Raw genomic sequence first — 26,593 nt, 5'->3', positions numbered from 1 at the left:
GAAAATAATCACAAGGATCTTTACAAGAGAGAGACAAGAGTGTCAGAGACAAAAGAAGGCAATGTGACAATGGAAGCAAAGAATGACTAGAAGATCTTAGATGCTACTGGCTTAGAAGATAGAAGATGTGGCCAAGAGCCAAAATATGAAAGTAGCATTTAGAAGCTAGGAAATGTAAGGAAACAGATTCTTCCTTCCTTAAAGCATCTGGGAGGAATGCAACTCTGCCAAGGACTTCTGATCTCCAGACTGTAATAGAATAAATCTGTATTGTTTAAGCTACTAAATTTGTGGTAATTTGTTATAGCAGCCACAGGAAACTAATACAAGACACTACATGGAAATAGAGATCATGTGAAAGCCAAGAGGAGAATGGAAGCAGCACAACAGAGAGTCAGCACCAAGAACCCAGTCATGTAAGACAACCATGTTGGATGTTCCTGCCCAGCCCAGGGACCCGCTGAATGAAGCTGCATAAGTGACCCCAACTGATACAACATGGGGCATAAGAACTGCCCAGTTAATCCAAAATATGTAATAATAATAATAATACCTGAACTTCTACTTGTAGTCAAGATAGAGTAAAAGGAACCAGATTTATGCTCCTACCTAAAGCAACTGAAAAACTGAACAACCCATGTGAACCAATGATTTTAAGACACTGGACATCAAGGAACACAGGACAGTGATCCCTGAATGAGGGGAAGCCTTATAATCGTCCCAACTTACTGCCCAAAGAGTTTCAAAGCTATAATGCATGCTGAGGTAGGCAGGGGTGGGAGGTGATCTGAAACTAAGCCTGATACAGATTAAAGCAGGGGTCCTCAAACTTTTTAAAAAGGGGGCTGTCCCTCAGACTGTTGGAGAGTACACACTGTGGGCCTGGGATGAGTCGGCTGCTAAGCAGGACAGGTAGCAGCGGCAAAAACACCCAGCGGGCCAGATAAATGTCCTAGGCAGGCAGCATGCGGCATGTGTTTGAGGACGCCTGGATTAAAGTATAAAATGGGAGCAATGGGAGACCAGATCTCTAGAAAGCTATCTGATGAAATTCACTAGGAATGCCCCCAACTCCCAACCCCCTCTTCAACTGAAACGTACTCCACATTCATCCAGCCTTAAGGACACTTTTGAAAAAAGACCTTCTGGCATCAGTACTATTCCTATACCCTGCTTTCTTGATATAAGTTGTTCACTGTATTTATGTCACTACCTCACGTGATGCTCCTTCTTTTATGCATATCCTGGCATAAATCACAACACCTATGAGTTTAAAATAAATGTCACAGATTTGGGGAGAAATTAAGTGATTTGCAACAAGGATTTATATAAGACTGAGATTAGCACATAAGACCAGTAGTTGGCCTAGGTATGCGGTTCAGATAGTGATAAAGTGCAAATGTGGCATAGTTACATAATAACAGATAAGCAAGCCTGAAGGGCTGTCACAGGCTACCACCTACAGGACACAAATGGGAAAACAGCCTTACCTTTGCTCTATCAGACCATCCAAAGGACTGTACTGTCACATCTAGTCGTTTCATTAACATTCGCCGGCGGCACTCATATTCACAGGAAAGAGCATCATTGATTCTTTCCAACTGTTGCTAAAGCATTTGGAAACAAAAATCATAGATTTTTTTCATTCTGCACAGAAATTTGAAAGCTGTGGCAAATACTTGCTACTGATTCAAAAGATACTGTACTTGATGACCCTTTTCTGATCCCATGAGACATTAGAATAAAAATATTTAAATAGAGTATTTGATAGAACATTTATGATATTCAGAAGATATTAAACATATAAATTAAACTCTACTACTGGTAGAGTTATCTTCCATCAAACATGTTAATTCAAATAAAACATTTACAGCTGGGCAAGGTGGCTCACACCTGTAATCCTAGCACTCTGGGAGGTTGAGGTGGGAGGATCACTTGTGGTCAGGAGTTTGAGACCAGCCTGAGCAACAGCAAGACCCTGTCTCTGCTAAAATTGGCCAGGTATGGTGGCATGTGCCTATAATCCCAGCTACTTGGAGGCTGAGCCAGGAGTATCACTTGAGCCCAGGAGCTTAAGATTGCTGTGAGCTACGCTGAGGCCAAGGGACTCTAGCCCAGGCAACAGAGCAAGACCCTGTCTCAAAAATAAATAAATAAGTAAAATAAATAAAACATTTACTTGCTAAGTAGTCTGGACTAATAAGGATAGAAAATACCAGTAACTTCTCATCTTATGGCTTTGAGACACTATGCTCTTCGAATCACAACTGTGCTAAAATATTGGGGACTATAAATATTCTTGGCCAGGTGTTTTTTAAATTAATAATTTGATTGAAGAAATGTTAGGACATATTATTTCAGAATATCAATCCATTTTAATTCTCAAAAATAACACATGCATGCTACATACTATAAAATCTAGATGTTCATTTATAAAATTAAGTCATACTCACTAATTTAATTACATAAAACTAATAAGAAGGGGATTTACCGCCTGTTCCGGATTTAAATCAATTTTCAGCAGTGGCTTTCCCACATGATTGTTCTGGACTTTTGAGAGAATATCTTTCACCTAAAAGTAAATAAAAGATGTGAAAATGTATATCCCTAATTTAAAACAATCTTATTCTTGTTTAAAGTACGGTTCTGAACACTAGAAAGTAAGTACTAATAAAATGTTAAGTGAAATAATTAAAATATACCTTCATACACCAGGAAAGAAATTTACTACACTATGGAATAACAGAATATATTTTTCAAAAAAAGCACTAAATGCATTCAATCAAGTTACAGAACACCTTCTTTTACAAAATAAGAAATAATGTACATAGATAACTGAAGAAGTACCTATTATAAGTTTCTACTATGAGAATCTGTGACTTAAGGAAATAATTTTGGAGTTTCTACTTAAAATGGCACTCTTCCTGGAAAATTTTCAAGAGGGATACTAAACCTTTGACCATCAGCACAATGACTTTTCTCAAATAATACTATGTACATATTCCAGTTGTATACAATCTGGTTTCATTATTCAGCAAGACAACAGAAGGGAATAATTATAGTCAATTACAGTCATCACATACACACTTTCCTTACCTTTGCAAAGTCACAAATTTAAATTATTTGAAATATTTTTATTTTGGTAAACAAGATATTAGGTGTTTACTTTTCCTTTAGCATTATCAGAGGGCATTCCAGTAACAATAATTTACTCTCCTATGGGAGAATCCTTCATTAGCTAAATAAATAAATAAATAAGGTAACCAGGGGAAACAATCAGGAACAATTCAGATTTAGAGAAGTATGAATCATCTTTAATACTGGAGGCTCTCTTTAAGAAAAAGAATTCAAAATTAGCTTGGACACTGGCATGGTAATGGAAAGCAACTGTAAATGGGCACAAGGTTTCTTTTGAGAATGATGGAAATGTTCTAAAATTAGATTTTGGTGATGTGTTGTACAATTCTATAAATATACTAAAATTCACTAAATTATACACTTAAAATGAGTGAATTTTATGGCATGATTTTATTTTGAGAAAGATATTTAAAAAAAAAAAGTAGCTTAGAAAGAACTGGTGCAAATGAGGCTCTCCAAAGCTTAATTAATAAGCTTTAGTAGTTTCATAGCAAATCTACCTCTATAACAGTGAAATACTTACTATACTCAAACAATTTCTATATATTTTAAGGAACCAACTTTCTTAAAATAGATCATTTCTGTGGATTCCTCAACTATTTTAAGGAACTAACTTATTTTCTTAAAACAGATCATTTCTGTGGATTCCTTAACTATTTTAAATATCTCCAATTTTATATTACTTCATATATTGCTAAAAGTGTTAGCTGTAACTCCTCACTCGAGGAATTCTTAATGCATATCTATAGGTTCTTACATATAATCACATTCAGCTCCATTCCTACAATTTCAACATTAGATAACAGTTTTAATAAGTTTGAGAATTACTTATTATAGTCTGCCAGTATTTGAACATAGGCCTTACAGCCTGCTTCAAGTAAGGAAAAGGATTTGAGATGTTGTTAATAATTACTGAAAACAATAAAAGGAAAAAGACTCTTTTGGATCAATATGTGCAAGCACTGGAAGATTAGGAAGAGCCCAGAAATCCATCTCAATATGAAATGGTTCCAGAAATTTTAACCAACCCCAGATCATTCTTAATCCAGAGGAAAGGAGGCAAATATTCTGAAGGTAAATTAACTCTAGAGAAATGTTTTTCATTTTTCATAAGATTCACAGACTTATTCTCTGGTTTGCAAGTTCTAAAAAATAAAATTTTAATATTCTGTTTTCATCTTAATAATAAAATTCTCTTACATTCATTAAGACAAATATTATTTTCTGGTTCATTAACTATCAATGCAAAAGAGATCTTTATTGAACAAGGATTTAATTAAGGCAATGTGTCTAAAAATGGAGTTATAGTACCAATTCTTGAGGGTTAGGAAAATTTTATTTTCCTTTACAATAGATCTTATATTATTTCCCTATAGGACTCCATATTTAACAGATGAAACCTAGGAACAAGGCCAGAATTCGGTCTGCAAGAGTAGCATGCTCTCTAATACATGGCTCAACTGGGAGCAAGGGTACTTCATTAATTTAAAAAAAAATCTTTTTAGATGCATGAAGTACACAGTTTGTGGTTGTTTTTAACTATTCCACTAGGACACTCATACATTCATCATCCATTCTCTACACAATACATATTCACTAAACACTTATCCACCAGAAACCATGCATGCTCACTGCCAAATAAACCACATTGCAATTCTATTAATATTAACATCCATTAAAAAAGAATAGTTTGCCTTTTGACTTTGTAGGATAGATAACATTGCTTCTTTCATCACACTTTATTATAATCCTGGTTAGGAAAGTGATCCTTAAATTTGCAAAATGATTTCTATCATGGCAAACCCTAGCAAAGTCTAAGGGCACTCACTCACTAAGATTTGATTCCTGAACATTAGCTTTAGACAAATTAGGTCACATGTATATTAAGCTCAAATCCAAAATTCAGTTTACATAAAATAAATTTCTCAAGAAATGAAATGTATATCACTTAAAGGGTATATTTTCATTTTTAATGTAACATTTACATTTAGCATTTAGTTGAATTTTTTAGAAATTAAAAAGTAAAACAAATATTATACCTTTGATTCCACTTGGTTTAGCATAAGTGGAATGTCAGAAGTTGTTGACTTGGGTACACCAAGGGTATCACACATAGCTTGAACTTCCTGATGAATTTCACTATTTTTATCTAATTGAGAATTTTTACATTTCTTGTTCTGTAATATCTGTGAGGCTTGAAGTTCTGTACTTAAAAATACTATAACAAAGAATAAAGAGAAATAATAAAGAGAAAATCAAATGTTAATACATGCACAAGAATTTCTTGAAATATTTCACTGAAATTATTCACTGAAAACAAATATTAAGAACACCAATAGCAATACCAACTTAGAAAATCGAAAGAGCAGTAACAGTTGTAGAACGCTGTAAACTTTAAAATGAGACGAGAAAAAAAAATTAACTAAAGCTATATAAAGTAGATACTCAAAAATAAATGTATTTATGCTATACTTTAAATGGTTGATTGTTTTTCACATTGGAGGAGCCTGAGAAGTTCCCACTAGAGTTAAGCACATAAGGATCCAGGCACCTGTAACAGCAGCTTCACTTTCACCTACTTTACCTACAGAGGTTTAACTAAAATACATTTATTTAATACTATCAGAGAATAAATGAATGGCTCATTTCATTCTCCTTAATTTTACACTAGCTGATTTCAGTTTCATTTTAATTAACATATTAAATGATCTAGATTGCTATTCACTAAGTACATATTTACCAAGGGCCTATTCTGAGCCAGGCACCGGGTAGACAATGGGGATGCAAAGTCAAATTAGAGACACATTCAAAGCGTTTAAAACCCAGTAGGTGAGATTCACCAGCAAATCAACAATTCAAGAATGTATAAGAATATATAAGACCGTGGTAAAATATTCTCTCTCATATGTACAAAGTGCTCAGGACAGGGGGGAAACACAGCTCTAAGTGATCTATAAGCAGAGCAATTTAAGTCAGGAAAGATCACCTCAAGCTGTTTATTTACATGTCCCTTTACTTTCACCATTTCATTTAATTCTTTCAACAGCCATATTTAAGAAAATTACTCAAAATTCTTACATGGTTATAGTCTTGCTTTAAATTAACTTTGCACTACAGTTAAGATTTTTTTATTTGTTTAAAATTATCTAAAACACACACGTGTGCCCAACTTAATATAGCAGTTTTAACTTCAGCTAAGCAGAAGAAATACCTAAAAAATTGTTTGAAAGTACAGGTGCCAGGGTCCCATTCTCAGAGATGCTGAGCCAATAGATCTGAAGTAGGAGTTGGGCATCTGCATGGTCTGTTTTAGACCCAAGGTGATTGTCATTGGCAGGCAGGACTGAGAGCCACTTATTTACAGACTTTCTCACACAATCTACACATGACAATCTAAAGAGCCAAGTACCAAAAAGTTAAGATCAATCTCTATCAAACTTTGCTCATGAGGACTATGCTAAGGTTCCTCTGACCTAGAAACCTCATTAAAACAGATTATCAGTTCTTGAAAAATTTATATTTTGGATAACACCTTACCTGAAGTCTACCTTTGCTCTATGGAAACAAGCTTTCTCTCTACATAATGGCACAGTTTAGTCTATTTAAGATATTAATCCATACTGGCAGTAAATAATATAGGGAAAAAGTAAGTCTTCTTCCCATCACAGATCCTTAGACACTCCCTCTCCAGAGGCAATCACTATTATTAGTTTCTTGGGTATCTTTTAAAATCGGCATATATGTGTGTATATATTCAGTACACATATTCACCATCTATAAGCTTTTGTTTCTTTTATATAAAGAGCATACTATAAATGTTCGATGTGTTTTTTATTTACCAACATATCTCAGAGATCATTCCGTATCAGACCAGTCTAATCTCACTCTTTCTAATAGCTATCTAGTGATATTACTGCATAAACGTACCACTTCTATTTATGCACACTCAGGTTTCTAGTTTTTTTGCTACTACAGTGTAATAATGAACATCCTTTTCATATATCTTTGTACACTTAGGGGAATAGATATATATTCCTAGACACAGAATTACCAAGTCAAAAGGCAGGTGAATTTTAACTGTAACATTAAAAATATACACTCCTTAAGGTTGTACAAGTTATTCTCCCACCATAGTCTACTGCTTGTAGTATATGAGAATATTTACATGCTTATTCCCCCAAACTTGTATTATGACATTTTGTTGTTATTATTGGTCTTTCCTAGCCTGATAAGTATAATAAAAAATGGTATCCTGTCATTTTATATTTGTAACTCTTTTAGTAATACTGTGCATCTTTTCATGCCAGAAGCAATTTTTTTTAAACTTTTTTTCTGTAGCATCCATGTTCATGTCCTTAGTACTTTACACATTTTTCCAGTGAGTTTTTCTCTTTTCCTCTTGATTTATAAAAGCTCTTCACACAGTAAGGAATTTGGCCCTTTTTATTTTATACATGTTGCAAACATTTCCAAGAATAACATGAAGAAGCTTATTATGCCAATATGATTAAAACAGTCAAACTAAAGATAAGAAGAAATAAATGCTGGTAAGATTGTGAATTGTTATAACCTTTCTAGAGCAAAATATGGCAATACATATGTAGATAAGAGATATTGCGAATGTTCATAATCTTTGTCTAAATAAAAGTAACCAACAATATAAAGAAAGAAATTATTTTAAAATAGGGAAAAAAATCCAGATACCTCCAAATTTGAAGTCTATTAAATAAAAATGTTATGTTGGTAACATAAAATGTTATGTAGCCATTTTAAATTATTTATTCAAAAAATATTAAGTGATGGGGAAACAAAGAGGAGGACAATAATGAAGAAGAGAAGGAATTGCATCTATAACAGGACCTCAATCTTATTTGAGTGTGTGTGTGTGTGTGTACACAGAAAAGAGAAAGGAAGTATACCAAAAAGTTATTCATGATTCTCTCTAGAGAGTGAGATTATAAATGCTTTTCTTCTTTATATTTTATCTACTTTCTAAGATTTCTAAGATAAGGACATATAAAATTTACCATTTTAACCATTTTTAAGTGTACGGCTCCGTGGCATTAAATATATTGATGCTGTTATGCACCACCACCCATCTCTACAACTTTTTCATTTTTCCCAACTGAAATTCTGTACTCATTAAACACTAACTCCCCTTCACTACCCTCCCAGAGATGAATTTTTATAATCAGAAATAACTATATCAACTGTTTTTATATCTTATATCTCTTCTTTATTTTTACTTGTACCAGAAATTAATATCACTATTATTGCTGAGCTTCTTAGCAGCTAAGGCAAAAAGGGAACCATGATGAATTACTTAGTTCTCATTGACTGACAATAAGAGTATACGAGTTCCTCTAGGCTGGTACTTCCTAGGTTCTTCTGTCCCAACATACTTAAGGGTTACTGTGACCTCCCGTTAATAATAGTGGTTCATTAAATCAGTGACTCAAACCAAATGTGAGGAAGATTGAGAAACAGTATAAGAACTGGGGGGGTTGGGGGGGAAGGGACATCACTTTTATGCTCCCTCAAAACACAAGATAATTTAAATGCCAACACTTCTATTGCCACTAAACACATGCATACACACACACACACACACACACACACACACACACACACAATTTCCACTTTAATGAAACAAACGTTACTAACACTAAAGACTAGGAGGAATATGTCACACGGGATCTTTTTATAAATGGTACAACCTACAATAGAAATTTTCAAAAACAGAAGATGTTAGAAAAATGGCCACTGTCCCTAGAACTTTATAAATAGAATAAAATTAAACTGAAGTAAAAATAATTTGAAAGGACCCAATACAAACAAATGGATCTATTATTTATGGTAACTGTTTGAATACAGAGTAATCTATACTCTGAATCCCTCCCTGATGAAAACAGGCCAAACTTAGGTACTCTTTTATCTCTTTTTTTTAATGGTATATCCCTAGTATCTAGAGCAGTTCCTGGTACAAGAGTAGGTGATCAATAAATATTTCTGAACAAACTATCATGCAGTGCCTATCACCAAAAATAAGATATAATAATCCACTTAGCCTAGTTTCAGAGAGTTTTAAGATTAAATTGAACTTTGGAGATCATCAACTTTAGCCATATAGTCATAAACACTATGAGAATAGATTAGGTGATGGAAAAATTTCTGAAGTACTATATAAATCACAAACACAGGGCATTTTATATTGGTCAAATAAATCACAAGTGTCAGTGGGTATACTAGAACTTTTTACTATGTTCTATGAAAATATCTGAAATATCTTCATATTTTCAGTCAATATTAAAACATTTTTAATATACAAAATGTCTAATGCTTCATTAATGAAACTGCATAAATTTTGACTTGAGAATAACAAAAATCAGATCAAATATATGCATTTAAATGTTCAAGGAAAGGTAACTTACATAGAAGTTTCAAACAGTCCTCCTTCTTTTTTAAACGGTCTTTAATATCTCCTGATATGAGTACAGAATACGGACATGCCATTTCTTTTAAAAAACCACTTATTTCAAGCTGGAAGCTCTCTAGATCATCTCTCCCTTAAAAAAGGAAAATCATAAAACATTTACTGAGTATTTACCATATAACTGACACTATAAAAATCTACTACTAGTTTATTCAAATTTTATATTCAATTCTAAATTTTTTTTTTTGAGACAGAGTCTCACTTTTGTTGCCCAGGCTAGAGTGAGTGCCGTGGCGTCAGCCTAGCTCACAGCAACCTCAAATTCCTGGGCTCAAGCGATCTTTCTGCCTCAGCCTCCCAAGTAGCTGGGACTACAGGCATGCACCACCATCCCGGCTAATTTTTTGTATATATACTTTTAGTTGGTCAATTAATTTCTTTCTATTTTTAGTAGAGACGGGGTCTCGCTCAGGCTGGTTTCGAACTCCTGACCTTGAGCAATCCGCCCGCCTCAGCCTCCCAGAGTGCTAGGATTACAGGCGTGAGCCACCGCGCCCGGCTCTAAATTTTTACTTTCATATTAAATCCTTAGATGTGTGATTCAAAGCTTAAAGGTAACCAAAACATTTCTACATACAGAAAGTGACACAAATTTTAAAACAGAGACATCAATTTAAAAACATAAGTATCTAATGAGATTTTAAATATTTTTATATTTAAATCCCTGACAAATCTCTTCCACTGGACTCTCCATAAAAGCAGATAAGCTGGAAATATGTTAGCAACTAAAATATTAAAAGCATTATTTATGGCTACAGTTATTAATTGACTTCAGAGCAAATAATCTATTTCTATTGTGTTTCTGTATGTTCAGATAATAAATGCAATCATTTAACTGAGCCTCCCTGCTTATGTCTATTTTATAATACAATTATGTAGGAATTTGTGTCAATGTTTGGAATTCAGATTATTTTACTTTGCTTCAAGTGAATTCTGTTAAATTTGGCAAGGAAAAAAAACAATTTAAATATAAGTATAGGCCAGGTTTGGTGGCTCCCACTTGTGGTCCCAGCTACTCTGGAGATTCAGGCAGGAGGATCACTTGAGCCTAGGAGTCCAAGTCCAGCCTAAGCCACACAGTGAGACGCTATCTCTTTAAAAAAATAATAAAGCTATGTTGCCCTGTAACAAATGCCCAATAATTTTTAAGTTTTCATTTTATTACATTATTTGAAATTCTATGAAGACCTATGACTCAGTTACCAAGATAGTGATGAATTAAATAAGCTTTATGAGCTAGCAAGGCAGTATTTTAAAAATAAAAGTATTCCTATGTGAGTCCATGTCCTTAGTCACAGGCGTGGGAATACAATTTAAATTTGGGATTACATGTATTTAAAAAAAAAAAAAAACACCTTAATTCAACATGAACAACTTTCATAAATTAAACTCTTAAATCACTGAATTCAGACTCTACTTTTTCTAAAGAACAACACTGAGGTTAAGACAGAAGATAAATAGTAATTGCTTATCATTTTATAACACATTTAAAAATAAATTTTGGATTAATAAACCTTTAAACCAAAGATTTTTAGTATCACATATTGAAGTTCTTTGTAATACTAGTGATTTTTCTTTGTACTGTGTGCACATTGTTGATAAAACTATAAATCAAAAATTATCAGTTCATTTTATCATTAAACAGAAAAGTAAATAAAACATAATGGCAATACCAGTTGAAGTGATACTTTCTTCCAAGTTGCATAATGATTTTATTTGAGAGCCTAACCAAACACAGAGCTCTGAAAATTCAGGTGAAGATAGTCCACCCTCTGCTGCCTTAGTAAGGGCTTGCTCTTCTAACAGTGGTCCCTTGTACCTAGGAATAAAGAAATAAAGGTTTAAAAAAAAACAACAAAAAAAGTCCAATAATCTGTATCAAGGTCTGCTACCTGTTTTTACAAATAAAATTTTATTGGAACACAGCCAATAAATGTATTAATTTACAGACTGTATATGGCTGTTTTCATACTACAATGGTAGAGCTGAGTAATTGTAATAGAGATGGTATGGCCAGCAAAGCCTAAAGTGTTTACTATTTGGCTTTTTCCAGAAATTTGTTTACTGATTTGCTCTACTTAATTGACATTTGGCTTTTTTTCACTATACATTCACATTTCACAATAAAATTACCTACCAATTTTAAGATAAATATCATAATAACACAAAGTTAAATATAGCATAAAGTTTAATAGCCTTATATTAGTTATAATAAAAATTATAGTAAGTATAGATGCAAATTTCAAATAAAAAATTAAAGCAGAAAAGAACTTATGAGATCATTTTAACCTAAACCATTTTATAATTTTATACTTTTAAACATTTTTATAAATTGTATTTGATCAGAAATTTAAATTTTCAAAATACTTTATATATAATCTTAATTGAATTAGATGTCAGTTTTCTACTCCTATGGTTCTTTCTAAAATCAAGCTTTTTTAACATTATAAATTCATCGATATTAACATATTTGATGTGTTTTAATCCACTGCAGTTATTATTATTTGGAGACACATACTGTTCTATCTCTGGTTAGTAGGAGCCCATTCATGTAGGCCAATAAGCCCTTTGACTTGTCCCCGGTGTTCTTTGAATACTTTCCTTGTTTCCTATGACAAGATGTTCCTGTCCTAGACATGTAATTGGGCTTTCCTCCAAAACGCCTTATTCTTTTAAATGGTATGCAGAGTACATGATCGGGTACCAAAAGTTGGTCACTGTTTCTATGCCTTTTTAAAAGAAACCACATCAGGAATTCATATTACTATTTCCAATTTCAATTTAGAATTGTCAGATTTTTACCTTGTTTTGTTTGATATTTTTATCTATTTTTTTTCCAAAACTGCATGCCTCACTCACATGGAAGAAGCAAAATACTGTGTAAAGATTCACACTACATTAATTCACAAGAAGGTTCCAAGAAGGAACATGAGAGTTCAACAGAAAAGTGAAATAAAATTTCAGCTACTGGAAAAGAGAAGGTAAGCAGTGTGGTGGGTGGGGTCTGGCTGAAAACCATGAGTGAATCTCAAATACAGAAGAGGGAGAGTGAATGTCTCTCTGCAATCCACCCTCCCACTAGGGAATCATGAAATGCAGGCCACAGGAGAACACTTTGACCTTCCTAAGCCCTGGAACTAACTTGAAGAGCAGCCAGGAGACTGTGAGAAGAAAGGACTCTGTGAAGTATCTCACCCACTTTTCCAGACCTGGGTACTGAGAGGAGGATGCCATTCTCAATCCTAGTTCATATCAAGCTATGTAGGATCTTGCAAGCTGGCAGCAGCTGTTGGCATTAGAGAGACTTGGGCTGGGGATTGGAGATCTGGGTCTCAAGCAGGGGACAAAACTGAGAAACAAGTGAAATGTGGGCTCTTGCCACAGGCACTAGAATAGGGCTTCCCCTCTTCACAGGACTAGAGCAGATTTGCCTGGAAAGCATGGTTTTGACCCAGGCAGTGAGTTTTACAGATTGTGGCAGCAACACAGACTAGAAAGGAACTGGTGGCTAAGCCCCACCAGGTCAAGGGCATGACAGAGACAAACTGGTGGCTAAGCCCCACCAGGTCAAGGGCATGAGAGAGAATGTCCCACTCCCACTCTCTTGGCTATGGTGCAGGATCACTCCCCCTCCTCCTGCGCTGAGACCCTGGCACAGCAGCAGTTGCTCTACTCCTTGCCTGGGCATTTCTCTAGGAGCCTAGACTCCAAACCCCTCAGGGCTGGTGATCGTACCCTGCCAATGAGAAGCCAAAGTGCAGGCTTGCCCAGCGGCTTCCAGTGGTGGGGAACCTGAAGCTTTCTTTTTTTTTTTTTTTTTTTTTTTTTTTTTTTTTTTTTTTGAGACAGAGTCTCGCTTTGTTGTCCAGGCTAGAGTGAGTGCCGTGGCGTCAGCCTAGCTCACAGCAACCTCAAACTCCTGGGCTTGAGTGATCCTTCTGCCTCAGCCTCCCGAGTAGCTGGGACTACAGGCATGCGCCACCATGCCCGGCTAATTTTTTTTTTTTATATATATATCAGTTGGCCAATTAATTTCTTTCTATTTATAGTAGAGACGGGGTCTCGCTCTTGCTCAGGCTGGTTTTGAACTCCTGACCTTGAGCAATCCGCCCGCCTCGGCCTCCCAAGAGCTAGGATTACAGGCGTGAGCCACAGCGCCCGGCCTGAAGCTTTCTGATTTCAAGATTTTTTTAAGTACCAAATGGAGCAAGAAAAGCTTCATCTTTCTCTGCTGGACTACTTTTAATAAAAGGATCTGTTCTGCAAAATTTGGATTCAGTGAAAAGGCCACACTTAAGGATCTAGAAGGCCACATCTAGCCTTAAGGTTGCAGGTTCCCTAGCACTTCTCTGTTAACAGAGGCTTGGATAAACCCTACTGCTACCACTGCAGCTGGCTCCTATCTTCAAGCACCACCTACTGGACTGGAGGTTGACGCACACAGCCCATTATAACAACATCTACTAACACAAGTGCACAGTGCTTGGGAACAAGAGAGCTTGTCCCATTGCCCATGCTAACCCAGCTACTTAGAAAGACATGATCTCATTCGCCTGCCTAGTACACTGCTACTACAAATGGCATTTGAGAAAGCCACCACACTGAGGTTATTTACAACCAAGGAAATCATGCAGTCTTAGCCACTAAATGCACTCAAAAGTGAAGCCAAGTGACCTTACTCCATGTACATCACAGTCACATCCTCAAGAAAAAAATTCCTGCTTCCAGGGAAAGTAAATTCAAAAATAAGAAGCAATTGTTTCTCCACATTCAAAGAAATCAGCATAATAATACAAGATGTATGAAAAAGCAAGGTACTATAACACCTCCAAAAGAACACAGTAATTCTCTAGCAATGGATTCTAACCAAAAAGAAATACTCGAAATTCCAGATAAAGAATTCAAATTATTAATTGTAAAGAAGCTCAATGAGATGAAAAAGAAATCTGAAAATCAATTCAGGATATGAATGAAAAATTTACCAAAGACATAGATATCTTAAAAAGAAAAACCAAACAGAACTTCTGGAAATAAAAAATTCATTGAAGAAATTATAAAATACTGCAACAACAGAGTACACCAAGCAGAGGAAAGAATTTCAGAACTCAAAGGCAAGTCTTTTGAATTAATCTAGTAAGACAAAAATAGAGAAAAAAGAAAAAAGAATGAACAAAGCCTTCGAGACATAAAGTAATCGAACTTATGAGTCATCAGTATTCCTGAGGAAGAAGAAAAAGCAAAAAGTTTGGAAAACCTATTTAAAGAAATAATTGAGGAAGAGATTTAGACATCTAGATACAGGAAGCCCAGGAAAATACATTGAAAAATGGACTTCCCTATGCCATATAGTGATCAGATTGTCTAAAGTCAATGCAAAGAAAAGAATTCTAAAATCAGCAAGAGAAAAGCATCTAGTTACCTATAAAAGAAATGCCATCAGACTAACAGCGCACTTCTCAGCAGGAACCTTGCAAACCAGAAGAGAATGGGATGCTATTTTCAAAGTGCTAAAAAAAAAAAAAAAACCTGTCAGACAAGAATTTTATATCCAACTAGAAAAGCTTCATAAATAAAGGAGAAATAAAGTTTTTGCCAGATAAGCAAATGCTAAGGGAAAGAAATGTTCAAAGGAGTGCTAAACATGGAAACAAAAGATCAATATTCATCATCATAAAAATACATGAAAGTACAAAATCACAGGTCTTATAAAACAATTACACCAAGGAGGACGAGAAAGGAATCAAATGGCAACATGACAGAAATCCACCAAACAACAGAGAAAATAAAAGCAACAAATTTATAAAACTAGATAATTAACAATATGACAAAAACAAAACCTCACATATCAATATTAACCCTGAATATAAATGGATGAAATACTCCACTTGAAAGATACAGATTAGCAGGATGGATAAAAAAAATTATCCAACTATGTGCTTCTTACAAGAAATTCACCTTACCCGTAAAGACACATATAGACTGAAAATAAAGATACATATGGACTGAAAAAGATATTCCAAGAAATGAAAACCAGAAGCGAGCAGGAGTAGTTATACTTGTATCAGATAAACTAGACTTTAAATCAAAAATAAAAAAGGCAAAGAAATCATTATATAATGATAAGGTCATCAATTTAGCAAGCAGATATAAGAATCCAAAATATATATGTACCCAACACCAGAGCACCTAGATTCATAAAATAAATATTATTAGACCTAAAGAAACAAAAATACAATAATTGTGGGGGACTTCAACACCCCACTAATCAGCACTAGATAGATCACTGAGACAGAAAATCAATAAAAAGACTTAAATTGGACTTCAAGCCAAATGGATCTGACATTTATAGAACATTCTACCCAACAACTGCAGAATAAACATTCTTCTCATCAGCACATAGAATATTATCTAAGATAAACCATATGTTAGGCCACAAAACAAGTACCTACTAATTTTTAAAACTCAAAATCATACCAACCAACTTCTCATACCACAGTGAAATAAAACTAGAAATCAACACCAGAAGGAACTTCAGACACTACACATATACACAGAAATTAAACAATGTGTTCCTGAATAATCTTTGGGTAAACAATGAAATTAAGGCAGAAATGTAAAATTTTTTTAAAATGAATTAAAATAGACACAACATACCAAAACCTCTGGAAAACAGTAAATGCAATGCTAAGAAAGAAATTTATGGTGTTATTTATATCCAAAAAAATACAGAGATCATAAATTAACAACCTAATGTCACACCTCAAAGATCTAGGCAGAAAAAAGAACAAACAAAAGCCAAAGCTAGCAGAAGAAAAGAAATAATGAAGATCAGGGTAGAACTTAATGCAATAGACACCAAAAAACCCAATATAAATTATCAATAAAACAAAAAGTTGGTTCTTTGAAAAGATAAACAAAATTGGTAAACAGTTAGCTAGACTAACCAAGAAGAGAGAAGATCCAAATAAACATAATTAAAAATAAAAGAGACATTATAACTGACACCACAGAAATACGAAAGAGCATCAGAGAGTATTATGCTCATAAACTAGAAAACCTGGAGGAAATGGACAAATTCCTGGAAACATACAACCTCCCAAGATTGAACCAGGAAGCAAAAGGAATCCTCAACAGACCAATAACAATCAGTGAGATAAATCAATAAAAAATCTCCCAACAACAACAAAAAAAAGCCCAGCACCAGATAGATTCACAGCCAAATTATGCCAAATGTACAAAGAAGTGGTACCAATCCTCCCAAACTGTTGTAAAAAATAGAGGAAGAAAGAATCCTCACTAACTCATTCTATGAAGCCAGTATCACCACAATACTAACACCAGACAAGGACAAGAGGAGGAAAAAAAACACAAACACACACCACAGATCAATATCCCTAATGAATATAGATGCAAAAATCCTCATCAAAATACTAGGAAACTGAAACAACAGAGTATCAAAAAGATTATACACTATGATCAAGTGGGTTTTATTCCAGGGACATAAGGATGGTTCAACATACACAAATCAATAAATGTGATTCATTGCATAAATGGAATTAAGCACAAAATCCATATGAAAATCACAATAGATGCAGAAAAAGCATTCAATAAAATTCAGCATCCCTTAATAATAAAAACCCTCAACAAACCAGGCACAGAAGGAACATACCTCAAGATAATAAAGACCAATTACAACAAACTCACAGCCAACATCATACTGAACAGGGAAAAATTGAAAGCACTCCCTCTAAGAACTGGAACAAGGATGACCATTTTCATCACTCCTATTCAACAGTACTGGAAGTCCTAGTGAGAACAATCAGACAAGAAAAGGAAATAAAAGGCATCCAAATTGGAAAAGAGGTAGTCACATTACCTCTGTTCACTGGCAACATGATTTTATACCTAGAAAGCCCTAAAGACTCCACCAAAAAAATTCTTAGATTCTGTAAGTGAATTCAACAAAGTTGCAGGATACAAAAATCAACATAAAAATCAGTAGCAGGCTGGCACAATGGCTCACACCTGTAATCCTAGCATTCTGGGAGGCTAAGATGTGAGAACTGCTTGAGCTCAGGAGTTTGAGACCAGCCTGAACAACAAGGAGACCCCATCTCTACTGAAAAAAAAAAAAGACAAGACAATTAGCTGGGTATTGTGGTGTGTGCCTGTAGTGATGATGCCACTGCATTTGTTTCTTTCTTTAGGTCTGATAATATTTGTTTTATGAATCTAGGTGTGTTCTGCTGTGCCCAGGGTGACAGATCAAGGCTCTATCTCAAAAAAAAAGAAAAGAAATGAAAAATCAGTAGCATTTCTAAACACCAATAATGATCAAGCTGAGAACAAAATAAAGAAGTTTAACCCATTCATAATAACTAAAAAAACAAACAAAAAAAAAACTCAAACAAACCTAGGAATACATTTATTTGAAAAAGGTAAAATATCTCTACAAGGAAAACTACAAAACACTAATGAAAAATATTATAGATGACAAAAACAAATGGGTAGAAAGTCCCACGTTCATGGTTTGGAGGAATTAATGAAGTCAAAATGACCATATTAGCCAAGGCAATCTACAATTTCAAAGCAATCCCTATTAAAATATCAACATAATTTTTCACAAAATTAGAAAAAACAATCCTAAAATTCTTATGGAAACAAAAAGAGCTCAAATGGCCAAAGCAATCTCAAGCAAAAAGAGCAAAGCTGGACACATTGCATTACCTGACTTCAAATTATACTATTAATACAAAGCTATAGTAACCAAGACAGCATTGTCACCAGTATAAAAACAGACAGACCAATGAAACAAAATAAAGAATTCAGAAATAAAGCTGCATATCTACAGCTTACTGATCTTTGATGAAGTCTGCAAGAACACACTAGGGAAAAGACACCGTTTTCAATAAATAGTACTGGGAAATTTGGATTGCCATATGCAGAGGAATGAAACTGGATCCCTGTCTCTCACCATACACAAAAATCAAATGAAAATGTATTAAAAGCTTAAATGTATGATCTGAAACTTTAAAAATACTAGAAGAGTGGGTGGAGCAAGAAGGCTGAATAGAACCCTGCAGTGATCATACCTGCACAGGAACGCCAAATTCAACAGCTATCCACACAAGAAAGCATTTTCAGAAGGACCAAAGATGGGTGAGTGATCACAGTACATAGTTTTGACATTATACCAATTAAAGAGGCATTGAAGAGGGCAGGAAAGACAGTCATGCCTTCATCACCCCTCCCCCATCCCTTAGCAGTACTCCGCCAGAGGTGGGTGGAGAATCTTTGCTTAGGAGGAGAGTGAAGTGATTGTAGGACTGCATTGAAACTCACAGGAACACAGCACAGAACAGAATTCTGCCAGCACCCACAGAGGGAGCATGCAGACCAGCCCAGTCAGAGGGAAATCCTCCACTCCACTTCTCTATTAAAAGAGAACATTGGGGAAATGCCCCAAGACATTGGTCTGAGCAATGACTTCTTGAGTAATACCCTCAAAGCACAGCCAACCAAACCAAAATTGGACAAATGGGATAACATCAACCTAAAAAGCTTCTGCACAGCAAAGGAAACAATCAATACAATAAGGAGACCAAACCACAGAATGGAACAAAATATTTGCAAACTACCTATCTGACAAGTGATTAATAACTAGAATATATAAGAAGCTCCAATAATTCAATAGGAAAAATAACCCAATTAAAAATGGGCAAAAGATCTGAATAGACATTTTTCAAAAGAAGACACACAAATGGCCAACAGGTGTACAAAAAAATGCTCAACATCACTAATTGTCAGAGAAATGCAAATCAAAACTATAATGAGATATCATCTTAGCCCAGTTAAAATGCCTTTTACCAAAAATTCAGTCAATAACAAATGCTGGTAAGGATGTGAAGAAAGGAGAATGCTCAGACCCTGTTGGTGGGAATGTAAATTAGTGTAACTACTATGGAGGTTCCTCAAAAAACTAAAAATAGAACTATCATATGACCTAGCAATCCAACCACCGGGTATATATCCAAAAAAAAGGAAATCATTATATTGAAAAGATACCTGCACTCCCATGTTTATTGTAGCACTATTCACAATAGCCAAGATTTGGAATCAACCTCTATATCCATCAGTGGGTGAATGGACACAGAAAATGTACATATATACAACTGAATATTATTCACCCATGAAAAAGAATAAAATTCTGTCGTTTACAACAACATAGATAGAACTGTAGAATATTATGTTACATAAAATAAGCCAAGTACAGAAAGACAAATCTCACATGTCCTCAGTCATATGTGGAAGCCAAATATATATTAAAATAATTGATCTCACAGAGACACAGAGTAGAATGTCAGGGAAGGGTATCAGAGAAGGGTGAATAAAGTGGAGATGGTTAATGGGTGCAAAAATATAGTAAAATACTTAGATGGAATGAATAATATTTGACAGCAAAACGAAATGACCAAAGTCAACAATAAGTTATGGTATACTGTAAATATCAATAAAAGAGTGGAATTAGAAAATTCCTAACACAAAGAAATAAATGTTTGAGGTGATGGATACCCCAATTACTCCAATTTGATCATGACACATTGCATGCTTTTATCAAAAATATCACATATACCCTATAAATATATACAACTATTATGTACCCATGATAATTAAAAAATTTTTAAAAATACTAGAAGAAAACCTATGGAAAACTCTTCTGGATACTAGTCTAGGCAAAGAATTCATGACTGAAACCTCAAAAGCACAAGCAATAAAACCAAAAATAGACAAATGGGATTTAACTAAACTAAAAAGCTTCCGCACAGCAAAAGAAATAATCAACAGAGTGAACAGACAACCTGCAGGATGGGAGAAAACATATGCAAACTATGCACTGACAAGGGACTGATTCACGAGGGAATCAAACTCAACACCCACAACAAAAAACCACCCAAATAACCCCTTAAAAGTGGGCAAAGGACACACATAGACATTTTGCAAAAAAAAAAAAAAAGGACAAATGGTCAAAAAGCATATAAAAAATGTTCAACATTAGTAATCATCAGAAAAAGGCAAATTAAAACCACAATGGGATATCATCTGACATCAGTCAGAATGGCTATTATTAAAAAGAAAAAATAACAGATGTTGGCAAAGATGGTGAGAAAAGGGAACGCTTATACATCGATGGTGGGAATGTAAATTAATACAACCTCTATGGAAAACACTATGGAGATTTCTCAAAGAACTAAAAATAGAACTACCATTTCATCCAGCAATCCAGCTATTGGGGATCTACTTGAAGGAAAAGAAATTATTACATCAAAAAGATTCCTGCATTTTATATTTACTGCAGCACTATCTACAATAGCAAAGGTATGTAATCAACTTAAGTGTTCACCAATGGATGACTGCTGATAAACAAAATGTGGTTTAGAAACACAATGGAATATTATATGCAGCCATAAAAAAGAATGATATCATGTCTGTTGCAGTAACATGGATGGAACTGAAGGCCATTATCTTGAGTGAAAGAACTCAGAAACAGAAAGTCAAATACTGCATGCTGTCACTTATAAGTGCGAGCTAAATAACGTGTACATATGGACATAAAGTGTAGAATGATACACACTCGAGATTCGGAATGGTGGAGGGGTGGTGATCACAAATTGCTTAACAGGTACAATGTACATTATTCACATGAGAGATACACTAAAAGCCCAGACTTCACACATGTAACAAAACTGTACTTGTACCTCTTAAATTTACACAAATTGAAAAAATGAAAATAAAAATAAAATGCTACATAACGGCCGGGCGCTGTGGCTCACGCCTGTAATCCTAGCTCTTGGGAGGCCGAGGCAGGCGGATTGCTCAAGGTCAGGAGTTCAAAACCAGCCTGAGCAAGAGCGAGACCCCGTCTCTACTATAAATAGAAAGAAATTAATTGGCCAACTGATATATATATAAAAAAAAATTAGCCGGGCATGGTGGCACATGCCTGTAGTCCCAGCTACTCAGGAGGCTGAGGCAGAAGGATCACTCGAGCCCAGGAGTTTGAGGTTGCTGTGAGCTAGGCTGACGCCACGGCACTCACTCTAGCCTGGGCAACAAAGCGAGACTCTGTCTCAAAAAAAAAAAAAAATGCTACATAACTGTAAAAAGAAACATAGTAGGTGTTCAATTAGTACTTTCTAAAGAAATAAATCAAGGGCAAAAATAAAATTCTTGTTTCTAATGACATTTATATAATCCTATTATATAAAAACAAATTGCATAGTTTCAGAATAGGAAATCCAGCATTATTACTAATAAACTTACTGAAAACAGCTTAATTTTTTTATCTTTAGAATATATTCAAGTAATGTGTAGAAAAACAATTCCTTCCCATGTTATTAAACCTCCTACTCAATATAGTGGTAGACATTTGTTTCACTTGCTTTTAATATTTAGGGCAGGCGTTCTCAAACTACCGCCCACGGGTCACATGCGGGTGTTTTTGCCCGTTTGCTTTTTTACTTTAAAATAAGATATGTGCAGTGTGCACAGGAATTTGTTCATAGTTTTTTTAAAACTATAGTCCAGCCCTCCAACGGTCTGAGGGGACAGTGAACTGGCCCCGTTTAAAAAGTTTGAGGAACCCTGATTTAGGGATTTGTCTCTTGTTCTGTTTTGACTTCGTTTCATTCTGTTTTATAATTATGTAAAATGTTAATATAGTTTCAAAGTCTACCTTAAAAATAAAATATATTCAGACAAATCTAGTTTGTAATCTTACTCTTGTTCCCCACCTTCCCTATAGGTAACTATATTTATTAGTTTGAGGTTGTTCTTCCATGTAAATATAAGCGTTTTTTTTCTCCTTTTTAAAATAAATGGTAGCCTACTACATACCGTTCTTTTCTTTGCTTTAAACACATACGTGCTTGCTTGCTTGCTCTCTCTCTCACACACATACACTCTTACATACACCAGAAATCAGTATTTAGAAATACGATTCAATCAAATTTTGCAGTTATATACTACCCCACTATCTTGATGCACCATATCTTATTTAATCAGCATCTACTGAAGGACATATGGGTTGTTACTAGTGTTTTGCTATTATAGTTTGGCAAATTTTTGTCAACATATATATCTAGGACAGATTCCCAGAGACAGAACTGTTGGGTCAAAGGATATATAGATATGTATTGATAATTTTGCTAGCTACTATTAAATTTTTCTCTGTATGGATTGTACCATCAAGATATCAGAATACCTATTCCCCCATAACACAACAAAGTTGTCAAAGTTTTGGATTTTTGACCACCTGGCATAATTTCAATTTACATATCTCCTATGAGCAAGGCTATATATCCTTGCATATGTTTAGAGGCCATTTTCATTTCTTTTTCTCTAAATTCTCTGGTTGTATCAAATGAAGGATGAGTACAGGTATTTTCAAATCCCCAAATTGCATATAAAGAAATGAAGACTTAAGAAGGTTAGGATACCCACCTTAAGAAGCCAGCCAGGCACAGTGCAAGGTATATTTATTTATTTATAATTCATTCAATCTTTACAATACTTTAAGTTAATATTAATGCAATTCTGTGAGATCAGAAGATAAGTAATTAAGCAATGATAATACGATTTAAATCCAGATTTGACCCTAAACAGTCCATGTAAACTTTTTTAAATTTCAAAATATTATGGGTGTACAAATGTTTTTGGTTATATGGATCACTTCTGTTATGCTTGAGTCAGGGTTATAAATGAGCTCATCACCCAGACAATGTTCACTGTATCCATTAGGCAGGTTTTCACTCATCCCTTCCTCCCCGCTCCCGTGTTTGATTTCCAGTGAGTTTTACTTCCTTCCATACACATGTGCTCATCAGTTAGTTCCAATTTAATAGCGAGTACATGTGGTGCTTGTTTTTCCATTCCTTAGATACCACACTCAGGATAACAGTCTCTAGTTTCATCCAAATTGTTGCAAAAGGCCTTAATTCATCCTTCTTCATAAATGAGGAGTATTCCATAGTATACATATACCACATTTTGTTAATCCACTCATGAATTGATGGGTACTTGGGTTGCTTCCACATCTTTGCAATTGTGAACTTCGCTGCAATAAACATTTGAATGCAGGTGTCTTTATGATAAAATGATTTCTTTTGGTAAATATCCAGTAGCGGGATTGCTGGATAAAATGGTAGGTCTACTTTTAGTTTTATGAGGAATCTCCCTACTGTTTTCCATAAAAGTTGTACTAGTTTGCAGTTCTACCAACAGTGTATAAGCGTTCCTTTCTCTGTGCATCCCATTCCAGGATCTACTATTTTTGGACTTTCTAACTAGCCATTCTAACTGGGGTAAGGTTGTATCTCATTGTGGTTTTAATTTGCATTTCCCTGATGATTAGTGACATTCAGTATTTTTCATATTTATTAGCCATTTGTCTATCTTCTTTTGAAAAGCTTCTGTTTGTGTCTTTTGCCCAAATATTAATGGAGTTATTTGGGCTTTTTCTTGCTAATTTGCTTAAGTTCTTTGAAGATTCTGGTTGTTAGCCCTCTATCAAATGTACAGCTTGCGAATATTTTCTCTCATTCTGTACTTTGTCTATTTGCTCTGCTGATTATTTCCTTAGCTGTGCCAAAGCTTTTTAATTTAATCAATTCCCATTTACTTATTTTTGTTGTGGCTACTTCAAAATTTTGTTTTCGGTTACACCATGAAAAAATGCTTCTAAAGTGTGTAAACTGTTTTACTTTCCATATTTAATAATCTGAAACTAATTTTCCTTAATAAAAGTCAAGATAACAAACTTCATTTTCTAAAACACCTATTATATAAACGAGTTCAAGGAACAAAAGAAAAAAAGGCACCAACTTTTCCCTTTTCATAAACTATGAGATCCCACTATTCTTATCTAGAGTTACTTGGGAACTCAAATGATTTGGGGCCTAAATACTTCTACTAAGTATTTTAATTTCTTGTTGTGGTTACTTTCTTAACCAAGTTATTTCAGAATTTCCAAGGGATTTCACAGAAGTAAAAATGCCACCTAAATAATCAATGGCTCTGTTCTTTCATTCTACAAATATTTACTCAGGATCTGCTAAGTGTAAAGCTCTGTAACACTGGGTCACTGCAAAATAGGTATTATCAGGGTCTATCTAAAGAGACAGTTGATAGAGGAGCAAATGCTATTTCAGGAAAAAAGCAGGTAGCAGGTGGTGTTTGAGGTTCATAATAACACCGCAAAGGCATGCCTTACCCTATCAAGAAACTGCATCACATAGCAAAGTAAACAATTGTGCAGATGACTCCAAACTTCTTAATTAATGTGCATTTTGACTCTCAACTAACTGATCCTATGCTTACCACCCTGCACTCTCCTCTTTGAACTTTTCTTCATTCATTTATTCATTCATTCAACCACTATTTATTGTAACAGATCCCGTTCTAGAAGTGGTGCTGGGAATACATCAGCGAACAAAACAGGCAAGGCATCAGTTTTCCAGGAACTGATTTGCAGAGGAGGGAGAAAAGGAGAAGGGGACTTCAAGAGACAAATAAATAGGCAGGAAAGGATAATTTGGGTAGAGACAAGGGCTGTGAAGAAAAACAGGATAAGGCTGAGGAGGAGATTATGGATTCCCACAACTTTAAGTATTAACATCACCCTACCTCTACGCCAGTTCTCACAGAATTTACCACCTTGAGTGGTAAATATCACAAGATTCTTTGTAGCCTCCCCATTATGTAAACTAACAGTGATCTGAAAACTGCCATTTTCCCCTGCCTAGGGGAAATTTACATACTTGTGTATTCATGAATCAAATAAGTTAATATGTAACACAATATTGTCACACAAGGTAATATATACGCTGTTAGTCAACAGATGAAATGACTGAATGAATGGACCCGCGCTAAAAACACTCTCTCTGGCCAGAGAAGTATGAGAGATTCGCTCCTGAGTCCCAAGCAAGCCACAAGTTGTACACTTTAGGAGGTAAGAGTCCTCAGCCGCAGTTCAGGTTCCAACACCTGCCTCCACGCGCTACAACTACGTCAACATAAATATCACCTGCGGGCACAGGGCTGGCCCGGCCGCTCCGCGCCATCCCGCGGGTTCCGGCAGCAGAGTTTTGAGGAAAGAAGTTTGGAATAGGGGGCCACGCACCCCAGCTCTCCAGCCCTGCTCCACCCCTAAAACGGATTTCTCTCCCGCCTCCCGCTTAACTCTGTCGGCGCCGGAGGGAGCAAGGCAAGGAAGTAGGCCTGCACCTGGCCAAGCGGGCCCAGCGGAGGCCCAAGGGATGGCGGTTGCAGGATCCAAGCAGAAAGAAAGGTTACGTTTTCGGGGGAAAGGTGTCCCCAGGGACACTCACCCCAGTGCCTCCAGTGTGTCTAGCACGTCCCCCTCCATCGTTGGCTCGGGACCCGGCTCCGGCCCTCTCATGGTCCTTCGGCCAAAGCTGTTCGGCGCTCTAAGGAGCCCGCCGGAAACCAGCGTCACCGCACCAAGGTTCCCGTCTGGGTCTAGACGATGGGCAACTCCAACCGAAGGCCCAAAGGTTCCTGGCCTGAAGGCAATGGACACTTAATGGTGCCTACAACCGCTTTACGTAACAATAATAATTTTTTAAAAGAATAATTAAAATAAAAAATAAATAAAAGAGCTTTTTTTATATTGAGTCTTATCAGTGTGTTGAAATCAAGCTTAACAAATATCATGATTCTACCCAGGTTGATTTCAATTTATCAGACTTCAGACCTCTTTTTTAATAAAAATCCTGCAATGAAATTATAATTTTATTGAGCTAACATTAGTAATATCATGTACTTACATTTGTTTTTAAATAAATATACCCAACAATGTGACAACTTTAAAGAGAAAATAAAGGAAAGATAATTTATAACAAAGTAATATTTAATATTATTTCATCATGAAATGTAGAAGACCAA

General features: G+C 35.2%; 1 protein-coding gene across 1 annotated transcript in view; it reads right to left on the bottom strand.

The window, feature by feature from the left end:
• FAM98B (family with sequence similarity 98 member B) overlaps positions 1–26,120 on the bottom strand; it is a 37,562-nt gene extending 11,442 nt beyond the window's left edge. The window contains exons 1-6 of the mRNA XM_076004237.1: positions 26,017–26,120; positions 11,305–11,450; positions 9,570–9,704; positions 5,178–5,356; positions 2,492–2,572; positions 1,491–1,607 (exon numbers count right to left, since the gene is read on the bottom strand). Coding sequence (XP_075860352.1) covers positions 1,491–1,607; positions 2,492–2,572; positions 5,178–5,356; positions 9,570–9,704; positions 11,305–11,450; positions 26,017–26,087 — 729 coding nt within the window. The 5' untranslated portion in view covers positions 26,088–26,120. The remainder of the gene's footprint in view (positions 1–1,490; positions 1,608–2,491; positions 2,573–5,177; positions 5,357–9,569; positions 9,705–11,304; positions 11,451–26,016) is intronic.
• Between the last annotated feature and the right edge of the window lie 473 nt (positions 26,121–26,593).

Source organism: Microcebus murinus, chromosome 6 (assembly GCF_040939455.1).
Source record: "Microcebus murinus isolate Inina chromosome 6, M.murinus_Inina_mat1.0, whole genome shotgun sequence".
Taxonomy (NCBI): Eukaryota; Metazoa; Chordata; class Mammalia; order Primates; family Cheirogaleidae; genus Microcebus; species Microcebus murinus.
The sequence above is the reverse complement of the archived record's forward strand: the minus strand, read 5'-3'. Positions and strand labels throughout refer to the sequence as shown.